The 11,355-nt window shown below is 56.3% G+C and overlaps 1 protein-coding gene across 1 annotated transcript; it reads right to left on the minus strand.

Annotated features, from left to right (window-relative positions):
- Positions 1 to 811: 811 nt before the first annotated feature.
- Positions 812 to 4,810, minus strand: LOC129046278 (atrophin-1-like). The gene is made up of 4 exons (XM_064580600.1): positions 4,751 to 4,810; positions 4,516 to 4,630; positions 2,060 to 3,524; positions 812 to 1,896 (listed from the first exon to the last, which is right to left on the minus strand). The coding sequence occupies exons 1-3, from the start codon at positions 4,808 to 4,810 to the stop codon at positions 2,311 to 2,313; spliced, it is 1,389 nt and encodes a 462-aa protein (XP_064436670.1). The 3' UTR covers positions 812 to 1,896; positions 2,060 to 2,310.
- Between the last annotated feature and the right edge of the window lie 6,545 nt (positions 4,811 to 11,355).

Consider the following 11,355-nt stretch of genomic DNA (forward strand, 5'->3'; position numbering starts at 1 on the left):
CAGGCACTCTGGAGCTCTAGTTTTTTTCTCCCTAAGTTGGAGAGGTTTCCATCTGGGATATAAAGTGCATCCTCATTCTGTGATGTAGCTGGCTCGGAGTTGACTTCGTTGGTCCCCGTGGAGGGACCTGCAGGTTGTTGCAAGCAGTGCTGCAGGAATCCCCATGCGCCCGCATCAGTTCGCATACATGCACATGTGTCTGCAGGACACACTGCCAGAGGGGGACTTGCTGGGGGCAGCCTCAGCCACCTCCCATCCACACTGGAGCCCTCTTGCTGACCATCAAACCCGTCTCCCGCTCAGACGCCCCTCCTGGTCTCCAGACCCTTGGCTCCTTCCCCAGGCTGTGCCTCTGGGAGAGTCTCTGCCACCCATCGGCCCCCAGTCGGAGCCCCTGCAGGAATCCTTACTCCGGGAAGTGGCCTCACAGACCAGAGCACTGCGGTGCTGTACTCTGCTGTTCCTTCCTGCCTCACCCCTTCTCCTGTCCCCCTTGGCCCCAGCCCTGGCCTCATCCTCCCCCACCTGGACCATCAGCCCAGCCTCCTTCCCTGGCCTCAGCGGGGGGGGATTTCTGACACCAGAGCTGCCCCCCACTCCTCCCCGGCTCTGAGCCCTCCCATGGCTGCGTAGTGCCCTCAGGACAAAGTCCCAGCCCCTCAGCCTGGCCTTGGAGGTCTGTTAGTTTCCAATCTGTTCCTCCTTTTCAGCCTCATTGACGAGCACCCCCCAACCTCAATGAATGAGTCCCTCAGATACCACCCAGCCAGGCTGCAGGCACCCTCTAAGCCCCCATGGCCCCATCCACCTTTCTGCCATATGCCTCCCTCTCTGTCCCCATGGAGCTCAGTGCCCACTCTCTCCCTCCTGCACCCTTACGCTGGCCTCCTGACCTCTGGTCTAAGGTGGGAGAGCACCTGCAAGGTAAATGCTCAGGGAAAGGATTGCCTCCCTCCCCAGTTTCCTGCCTTGCCCTTTGGATGCCCTTCTTTGCCCTACAAAATGTTACCTGCTTCCTGGCATTTAGGAAACCCCTTTCCCAGCCCAGCGTTTCATATGGTCATTTAGGTATACTTAGCACAGAGTTATAGGATAGGCAATCTTTTAAAATATGTAAGGCTGATTTTAGTATATTTTAAGACTCTACTATCCAGAATTGTGCATTGTAGCAGGTGGCTTTTGGAATGAGTTCTATAAGCTCCTTTATTTAACCCATCAGAGAGACTCCATGGTGAGGATCAGAGACCAATCCCTGGGGCTTCTTTAGCTGTCATTCATCTTTGCCTGCACCCACCTCCCAGTCAGCAAGGCATAATGGTGTCATTACAAAGGAAAACTCAATTTGGCCCAATTCCTAGAAATAGGCTACCAAGCAAACTCTGTAAATCAAATCCCACTTTCCTTAGTTTCCCATAGTAGGCATGTGTGCATTTCCATGGCAACACAGAAGAGAATCCACCCATAGGATGACTTACAAACATGAAATCTGGAGGTGTAAATTGGCATACCAAGAAGCTTGCTGGGTGTGATGTTTACATATTGGCCAGGAGTAAAAATTTTACTTTTACAGAATTTTGCTTGACATCATTCCTGGTGTCTAATACAGCTGGGTTACAGTTCTGTTCTTTATCAGTAGGTGGTGATAAAGATTTCACCCTGCCTGAGAATGCCTCTCAGACCCATGGGATGCTCTTCTGGATACTCTGGGGAGGTCAGGCCCACATGGACCCTCTCCCTGAAGAGAAGTGCCTTGCAGGGGGTGCTCTTAGCCCTTGGGAAGGTCGGGGTTCCCATGAAGCCTCTGTCCTAGCAGATGCTGGTCTTCAGGAACACCGATGCCTATTTTCTCATCTGTGAAGTGGGAGTCAGGTGAAATCCTCCCATGCTCCATGCTGCCTGAGGAAGAGAAGATGGTGGCAGGTTGGGGAGGAGAACGGGGCAGAAAGGAGGCAGCCCCCTTCTCACCAAGCTCATACAGGAGTCCAGGGATCGGGAGAGTGGAGGAGCCAATTCCTGGCCAACTGCAGGGTGGCCCAGCCAGCCCCACCCTGGCACTTACGTGCAAGTGTCTTTAGGCAACTCACGCCCTGTCTCTAAGCCAGTTCCTTGGATCCTCCTTCCTGGGCTGGGAGCAGGCCTCATTCCTCCAGGCAGTGGCCAGCATCCAGGACAGACAAAAAAGAGAGAAAATGGGTGTCACAGAGGCCCTTCCACCCAAGGGGGGCTCTGGCTTGGCAGCCCTGCTCCAGGCTGTCCAGCCTCTTGCCACAAACCCTGCACAGATCCCTGGGAGGATGTCAGCTCTGAACTTCAGGGAGGGAGAGGAAAGGAGGGGGAGGCAAAGAAGAGGATCTCAGAGCTCCTGCTGAGGATGCGGCTGGCTGACAATGGAGGGGCCTCCCTGACACAGGGAGACTGGGAGACAAGGCGCAGAGGAAAGGAGGCCAGTGGAGGGGAGAAGTCCTGGAGGAGAGAGAGCAGAGGTGACAGATTCAGAGAGGAGAGAAAGGAAAGAGGGAGAGAGATTGGAAAGGAGGAGGAGAGAGAAGGGATGGAGATGAGCAAGAGGGGAGCAAGGAGGAAAGACTGGAAGAGAGTGTAGGGGGAAACATGGAATGAGGAGAGGGGGAAAGAAGATGAGTGAGAAGACGGACTGGGGGGGTACCCTGAGAGAAGGAGGCGGAGAGGGGAGAGGAAAGGAGACCGTGGCGGGGAGAGCGAGGCTGGGGGAAGGAGAAGGAGGGAGAGAGAGGAAGGGACAGAGTCGGAAAATGGAAGGCAGAGGAAGGAGACGGTCGGGGGAGAAGGGGAGGGTGCGGAGCTGGAGGAGCAGCCCGGGAGCAGCTGAGACAGACGGGGTAAGAAGGCCGAGACGGCAGGCGGGGAGAGGGGAAGAAAGGGAGAGCAGGGGAAGCAAGGAGCGGAGAGCTTGCTGGCGGCCGGGATGCAGAGGCCAAGGCCGAGCGGGGCAGGCAGAAGGAAGGAAAGCGGGGCAAGGGAGAACGGCAGACGGGAAACAGAGAAAAGGAGAAAAAGGGAGACAGGAGTGTGGAGAGCGAGCGAGCGGGCCGGTGGGAAAGAGAAGGGCAGAGACGGGGAGAGGCCGAGAAAGGAGGGGTGTGAGGGAGGCTCGAGGAACCGGGAGTGGGGAGAGGAGGTGGGAGAGAAGTGGAAGAAAAGGGGTGGAGAGGGGAGAGCGCGAAGACCAAACTGAGAAGAGTGAGGGGAGGCTGTGCCACACAGAGCGTGGGGAGCGGCGGGAGAGCGAGAGGAGGAGGAGAAGGGATGCGGGGAAGGAGGGGGAGGAAACACTGGCGGGAAGAGGGGCCCGGCCGCGGCCAGAGCGCGCACGCGCACCGGCAGGCACAGGCGCGCGCACAGGCGCAGGAAGGCGCGCGCGCGCCCCGAGGCCGGGGCCGGGGCCGGGGCCGCTGAGGAGGGGAGCCGGGGGGAGCCGACCGGAGACGAGGAAAGCCGAGAGCGAGGGTAGAGGGAAGCGCGGGAGGCGGAGACGCCGCTCCCTCCTCAGCGCCCGGCCGCCGCCGAGGGAGAGGACGGCTCGACAGCCGCGAAGACGGAGATGGTGCGGAGCCAACGGTGTGGGGAAGGAGCCGGGCGACGAGGGGGACCGAAGGAACGACAGAGCCAGCACTAGAGAAGAAGGAAGGGAGGCTTTGCCGCCTCCCGGGAGGGGACGCCCTTCCAGGTCGCGGGCGGTGGCCCCGCCCCGGTGCGCGAGGAGCTGCAGAGGCCGGTGGGCTGATGGTCCCCGGAGCTGGCAGGACGTGACGGGAGGTGCATGACGTGTGAAACACAAATCACGGGGCCGTTTCTTCGGAGGCAGGAGACGCGTATCGCCGGCCCGCGGGGACGCCCGGCGCGGCGCGTGGGTGCCAGAGGGGCCTCCCGGCTCTAGGAGGCAGCAGGGGGCCCGGGCCTCGCAGGGGTGCAGCCCGCGGGGGGAGGCGCAGATGTGGGAGGAAGAGACGGAGGGACAGGAGAGGGTGAGGGCGACGCGCAGGGACGAGGAAAGGCGGAGAAATGGTGAAGGGAAATGGGGGGGGGGGCACTGTCCGGGAAAGAGGAGAAGCCAGGGCGTGAGGTGGGGTAGAGTCGGAATGGCGGGAAGGACCCCGGGGTGAAGGCGAGTAGGGGAGAAGACGAAGGAGGAAAGAGGAGCAAAAAAATCGATGAAAAGAAGGTACAGGAAGAGCCGAGTGAGAGTATGGATAGACGGGGGGCGGGGGAGATAGGAGACCCCATGGACCCTGAGCCTGTGTGAGGGACAGAGACAGAGGACAGAGAGGAGAGAAGGGAGCGGGGAGCGGAAAGCCGAAGGAAAAGATGTGCTCCCTGACTACAACCAGAAGAACAGGGGGTTGGTGTGAGAACCAAATACAAGGACAAGAAGCTGGAGACGAAGGGGACAGGGGGAGAGGAAGAGCAGAGGCACAGAGAGCAGAGGGAGGGGAGAGGGTGCGGAGTGTAAACCAACATGGGGAGGACCCACCACACGGTGCCCCAGCGCGGCCCTCCTGTCAGCGCTGCTGTGGGAACTAGACAGAGCAGGACGCTCCAGGCTCAGGGACGCCACCTCGGTGTCATCCCCCCCCACCCCCGTCGACATCTCCTGGGGAGCAAAGGGACAGGGTAGATGAGGGGGCTGAGTGAAGCGCAGGGGGAGGAGAGTGTGAGGTGGGACTAAAGTCCTGAGGAAAGGAGATAAGCTTCCAGAGAGGGTGAGAGCCACAGGACGGGAAGCCAGGCCAGTGGGGTTGGGGTAGATGAAGGTGAAGAAGGACAAGAGCATCGTTTCGGGGAGAAATGGGAGGGGTGTGTGTCTGGAATAAAGAGTAACTCTGAGGAGCACGATGAGAGGAATCAAGAAAACCTGTGTGGGTGTGTGTGGGGAGAGACGCAGATCAGGACAGAGAGGAGAGGGAGAGGAGGAGAAGCAAGGCCCAATCAAGAAGGTGTGAGCAAAAGAAACCAGAAGTGTGAGGGAAATTAGTGTGAGGAGGAAAGTGTGTGTCACAGATGGGGCAGAGACAGAAACTGTGTGGGGGACAGAGGAACAGAGGTGAGAAAGAAAAAGATGAAGAGTGAGACATGGAATCAGAGTCGGAGAGAGAGAATCTGAGAGAGGGAGAGAGAGTCTGAGAGACAGACGTAGTTTGAGAGATAGACTGAGAGTCAGAGTCTGAGAGAGAGAGAGAGAAAGAGAATCTGGGGGAGAGAGAACCTGAGAGAGACAGAGTCTGAGAGAGAGTCTGAGTGAAAGAGTCAGAAAGAGAGAGTCTGAGAGACACAGAGAGAGTCATAGGGAGAGTCAGAGAGAATCTGAGAGTGAGAGTCAGAGAATGAGAGAGAATCTGAGGAGAGACAGTCTGAGTGAGAGAGAGTGTGTGAGTCTGAGAGAGAGAGAGACTGTGTGTGAGGGAATCTGAAAGAGTCTGAGTGAGAGTCTGAAAAAGTGAGAGAGAGAGAGTCAGAGAGTCTGAGTCTGAGTGAGTCTGAGTGAGACACAGAATCTGAGAAAGAGGGTGAGAGAGAGTCTGAGAGAGAGAGAGAGCGAGTCTGAGGAAGTCTGAGAGAATCAGAGAGGGAGAGTCTGAGAGAGAGAGTGAGAGCGAGAGAGTCAGAGCGTCTGAGAGAGAGTCTGAGAGAATCAGAGAGTCTGAGAAAGTCTGAGAGAATCTAAGAGAGTGAGAGCGAGAGAGTCTGAGGAAGTCTGAGAGCGTCTGAGAGTCTGAGAGAGAAAGTGAGAGAATCAGAGTTTGAGAGAGAGTCTGAGAGCGAGTCTGAGACAGAGTGTGTGCATGAGAGAGAATGAGAGATGGTGTGTGTGTGAGAGAATCTGAGTGAAAGAGAGTCAGAGTCACAGAGTGAGAGAGAGAGTCTGAAAGAGTGAAAAAGAGTGAGAGAGAAAGTGTCAGAGAGTCTGAGGGAGAGTCTGAGGGAGACACAGAGTCTGAGAGAGAGAGAATCTGAGAGAGTCTGACAGTCTGAGAAAGAGGGTGAGAGAGAGTCTGAGCATAAGAGAATCTGAGAGAGAGTCTGAGGAAGTCAGAGAGAGAGACAGAGTCAGAGAAAGAGATTCTGAGAGAGAGAGTGAGAGCGAGAGAATATGAGAGCGAGCAAGAGAGTCTGAGAGCGTCTGAGAAAGTCTGAGAGGATCTGAGAGAGAATGAGAGAATCAGAGAGAGTCTGAGAGTCTGAGTCTGAGAGAGAAAGAGTCTGAGAAAGTCTGAGAGAGGAGAATTTGAGACAGTCTGAGAGAGGGAGAGAGAGAGTCTGAGAGAGAAAGTCTGAGGATCAGAGAGAGAGAGGGAGAGAGAGTCTGAGAGGGAAAGAGAGACTCAGAGAGAAAGAGAGAATCAGAGAGATTGAGAGTCTGAGTCTGAGAGAGAGAGAGTCTGAGAGAATCAGAGAGGGAGAGAGTGAGAGAGAAAGAGTCTGAGAAAGTCAGGGAAAGAGAGAGTCTGAGAAAGAGAGTCTGAGAGGGAAAGAGAGACTCAGAAAGTCAGAGAATCAGAGAGGGAGAGAGCTTGAGAGAGTCTGAGAAAGTCTGAGAGAGAAAGTCTGAGGATCAGAGAGAGAGAGGGAGAGAGAGTCTGAGAGAAAGAGTCTCAGAAAGTCTGAGAGAGTGTGTGAGAGAGAAATAGAGTCTGAGAGAGAGTTTAAGAGAGTCTGAGAGAATCAGAGGGAGGGAGAGAGTCTGAGACAGTCTGAAAGGGAGGGAACAGACAAGAGAATTACGGTGGGACAGACACGCAGAGCGAGGGAGAGGGAGAGAGATCAAGGGAGACTGGCAGGCAAGTTCCTTTCGCCTCTGACTTCCAGTTTCCTTATCTGCTGCTCCAGGTGCTGGGAGCCTGGCAGCCGGCAGCAGGGCGGGGAGAGGTGGTAACTCATGGCTTAATGGCCGGAAGAATCAGCGCCTCCTCCAGGGGGCACTTGCTGCCTCCCATGTTCTGTTCTAGTACTTTCTTTCTTTCTTGGTCTTGACTCAGTCCCCTTGTCCCTCCCCTACACCAGAGAGCGGCTATTATCCACACTTTTTTTTTTTTTTCCCAATGAAGAAATAAAATTGGAGCTGAAATCTGTTGTCACCATCACTGTGAGGAGGAGACGATCTGCTGCTTCTCCAGGGGTGGTGACAGAGACTCCCAGTGTAGCCCTAAATCCCTTCTGCCTGGAAAATTCAGAGCTTCCACTACTATGAAGAAACAAAAAGAGAGAGGAAGCCGGTGGAATAGAAGGGGCATGGCAGAACAGAAGTTTTAACGAGAGGTGTCAGTGTGTGTAAATTACCTAGCACATAGTTGGTGCTCAATCAGTGCCCCTTCCCTTTTCTGTTGGAGAGCACTGAGAGCAGAAAGGAACAGAAGAGGCAGCAGAGAGGAAGGGAAAGGGGGAAGGAGATTGTGAGGAGGGGAGGCTGTGCTTGTAAAAAGCGCAGCACCCAGTAGGTGCTCAATAAATGCCCATTCCAGTCTTCAGGAGAAAGGAGACAAGTCAGAAAGAAGGTGAAGAAACCACCTTAGAGGAAAAATGGGAGGAAAAACAGCCTAAGGAGAGAGAGTCATTGAGGGAAATTGCTGGGCATACAGTAGGTGTTTATTAAGTGTTCTTTCCCCAGGAGAAACAAGAAAGACGGGTAGGGGAAGCTCCAGCAGAGAGAATGAATAGGAGAAGCTGTGAAGGAAGGAGACAATATATGTAAAGCAGTGGGCACACAGTAGGTGCTTAACATGCCCACTTCCCTCCTTGGTAGTGAGCACAGAAAAAGCAGCCGGGAGGAGGGAAGAAAGCAGAGAGGAAGAGAGAAGGAAGAACAGAGCCTGTGAGGCAAACAATGACAGACAGTGTATATAAGGAGCAGCACAGAGTAGGCTCTTAATACATGCCTATTTCCTCTCCCAGGAGAGAGCAGACAGGGCAGAGAACAGGGGAGAAGCTGGAGGAGAGAAGGGGCCCAGGAGAAGAAATGAAGAAAAGAGAGTGTGTGTAGGTTAGGCTGGGAGTACATAGGAAGCACTCAATAAATGCACATTGACTTCCTAGGGGAGAGAGAGAAGGGGGAAAGGAAGGTGCAGGCACAGGAAACGGGAAAGAAAGGTTGGCTGAGGAGGTTGAGGCTGGCGGGCCAGAGGGTGGAGGTAACCTCGAGAAGAACTGGCAAAGGAGAGGACGCACACAGAGGAGGCAGTAGGGGCAAATCATGGGGCACACAGGAGGTGCTCTGTAAATGCTTGTTCTCTTCCCCCAAAGGGCCTAGAGAACACAGGGAAGGGAGAAGCTGGCAGAGGGAGAGGGACAGGGAGAAAGAGGCAAGAGGAGGTCAGATGGGATGTTAATTGCCTGGCATACAGTAGGTGCACCATAGTTGCCTGTTTCCCCAAGAAAGAGCAGATGGAGCAGAAATGAAGGAACGGGGAGAATTGAGGGGGAGGAGAGCATAAGGAGATTGTCTGGCATACAGTAGGTGCTCGATAAATGCCCGTTTCCTTCCCTGGCAAAGAGCAGAAATCAGCAGAGGGTAGCAGAGACCACAGGTCAGTGAAATGGGAGGGTGAGAGGAGAGGAGAGAAAGCACAGGCAATTGTTCTCATACCATAGGTGCTCAGTAAATGTCTGTTCTTTGCCTTGGAAGAGAGCAGAGAGCCCAGAAAGACAAGGAGGGGACAGAGGAGAGAAGAGGAAGGAAGAAGGTATGAGGAAGGGAAAGTAGATGTGTAAACTACCCGGCACACAGTAGGTGTTCAGTGTGTGTCCGTTCCCTCCCATCCCCCACTCCGAGGGAGCAGAAAGTCAGAATAGAGAGGAAATCAGGAGAGAGGGAAGAAAGGAATTGGGGGAGAAAAAAGTATAGTAAGAGAGGAGACAGTTTGTAAATTTCCTAGCACACAGTAGGTGCTCCACAAATGTGCATTCTCTTCCCAGGAGACCAGGCAGATCAGGAAGAAGTGCAAGGAATCAGGGTGGAAGGCACAGGAGAGCAAGAGTATAAGGTGCAGAGGCAGTGTATGGAAATTGCCTGGCAAACACTAGGAACTTAAAAAAAATGCCCGTTTCCTCCAAGAATGGGAGCCAGAAGCTTAGGAAGAACAGCAGAGGGCACAGAGGAAGGGGCAGGGGAGACCAGAGGGTGCCAGAGGAGGCAAGGAGGCATTTCAGGTGCATACAGCAGGTGCTCCATAAATGCTTGTCCCCTTCCCTGGCAAAGCAGAAAGCAGGCTGGGAGGTCAGAAGGAGGAGGATGAGGGAGAAGGGAAGGGGGACTCTGAGGGTAGAGGCCAAAGCCAGGCCTCCTGGTGGCTGCCCCTCCCCTGGGGCCCCGGCCCACCCTCCAGCTGCCCAACTGGAGCCCGGACCAGGACAAGGGAGCATTGTCCAGGCTTGGCTCGGCCTGGGGACTGGGAAGGGCTGCTGTGTCTAGGGGGTGGGGCGCTGCCTGGGCTCTGAGTCACTCTGTGTCTCTGCATCTCCCCATCTCACTGTGTGCGCGTCTCTGAGTCTCTGTGTCCTGCCGTCCCACTGTCTCCCCTCTCTAAGTCCGTGGCCCCCTATTCTGGTCTCTGTTTCACCGTCTCTGGGTCCCCCCCGCCCCCCGCATCCGTCTTTCTGTCTCTGCCCAGTCCCTTGGTCTGTCTCTCAGGCTCTGTTTCTTGCTGGCTCTGGGAGGGAGGACGGGGCCTCACCCACGGGGATCAGAGGCGGAGGAGTGAGCAAGGAAAGGAGACAGGGGAGCGAGAGAGTGAGGACAGAACAGCTTTATTGAGTAGAAACCGCAGCGGAGGGCCTGGTGGCCTCCATGGGGAGCTTGGGGGGCAGGCAAGGGGTGACGACAGGGACACGAGACAGAGGGACTGAGAGACGGTGAGGGGAGAGGCAGAGACATGAAAGAGAAAGGGAGAGAGAGACTGAGGCCAGGAGAAGTGGGGGGAGGGGACAGAGAGACAGGAGAAGGGAGAGACATGGGTGGGAGGAAGAGACAGAGATGGAGAGAGACGGAAAGAGAAAGAGAGAGAGAGAGACAGAAGGAAGGGAGACCAAAAGAGACAAAGGAAGACCAGGGAGCAGGAGAGAGAGGAGGGAGAGAGGCAAGGGAGGGCCGGCAGAGATCTAGAAATGGGAGGAGGGGAGGGATGCAGAGCGAAAGGGACAGAAATGGGAAGAAACAGAACAGATGGAGAGAGACAGAAGGAAGGAGCGGATGGGGCAGGGGAGGGAGACAGACAGACAGATTCGGAGAGAAGGGGGCAGGCAGGGAGATGGGACAGAGAGAGAGAAAGAGAGAAAGAGAGAGGGCCCAGCCCTGGGCGGACGGTGGGGAAGTCGAGGAAGGAGTGTGGTCCCTCTCACCTGACATCGGCGGCGGCCACCCCCCAGGACCATCTGGGCAATTTAAGGGGCGCCTTGGGGGTGGGACCTACCCCCCTCACCGCCTTATCTGGTCAGCGCTGGGCTGCAAGAGCTAAATCGGGCCTCAGCTGTCAGCACTGGGGTGCGCGGGACAGTTGTCACCCCACCCTGCACCTGCGCAGCCTCCCTCCTGCGCCCAGAGGCCCCTGCGGGTCTGTGTGGCGCGCCCCCAGCAGGGAGCCCCTCACTCCCTGGAGCTCGGGGACAGCCTGAGTCAGGCCTGGTTCCCGCGGGCCATGGCGGCCCCAGCAGGTGGGAGCTAGTGAGGGTGCAGGGGGCATTCTGCGCGGTAAGGGGCGAAGAGTAAGCGCGCTGTCAGCCTGCTGCCCGGCAGCCTGAGCTCTCACCAGTGCAGAGCAGGAGGGGTTAGGGCCGGAGGGGGGGCTGAGAGCAGGAGGGGAGGGAGGGCCCAGACCCCCCCCCAAGGTCCCACCCTGGCACTGCGGCTCCTCACTGCGACCATATTAGGCCATGGCTGAGAAGGCACCTGGGGAGGCCACTCAGGCCCAAGAATAGAAACACTCAGGAGTCCCGCCAGGCTGTCTGGGACCGCAGGGGACCGGCGACAGGCACAGAGGGCAGGAGGGGGCCCCAGAGGACCCAGGGAGACAGAAGCTGAGAGAGACAGGGAAACATCCAAAAAGGGAGACCAAGAGAGGGACACAAAGAGAGGGACAGAGGAGTCAGAGACCCAGGTGTGGGAGAGCGAGCAAGCTGGAGAGGCATAGAGGGGACAGGGCGGGGTGTGGGGACCTGACGGTTGGGGTGTCCTGCTGTTTGACTTTTTCCTTTACAAGTTCGCCTTTGACCTCCAGAAGTCTTGGGAACCCGAACCCACTAAGCCCAAGTCCCAGCATCACCCACTGGCCTTACAAGCATCCTGTTGTGTCTGCACCTCGTCTTCTGAGGGCCCTACCTGCCTCTCCC

This window comes from Mirounga angustirostris, unplaced genomic scaffold (genome assembly GCF_029215605.1).
Source record: "Mirounga angustirostris isolate CCGP_5_RB_7025 unplaced genomic scaffold, mMirAng1.0.hap1 SCAF_16, whole genome shotgun sequence".
Lineage (NCBI taxonomy): Eukaryota > Metazoa > Chordata > Mammalia > Carnivora > Phocidae > Mirounga > Mirounga angustirostris.

Coding starts and splice junctions, on each gene's coding strand:
- LOC129046278 (XM_064580600.1), bottom strand. CDS start 4,810: ATGCTCTTGTCCTTCTTCACCTTCATCTACCCCAACCCCACTGGCCTG. Junction 4,631..4,750: donor CTGGCCTGGCTTCCCGTCCT/GTGGCTCTCACC, acceptor TTTGCTCCCCAG/GAGATGTCGACGGGGGTGGG. Junction 3,525..4,515: donor GAGGGCCGCGCTGGGGCACC/GTGTGGTGGGTC, acceptor CCGGGCGCTGAG/GAGGGAGCGGCGTCTCCGCC.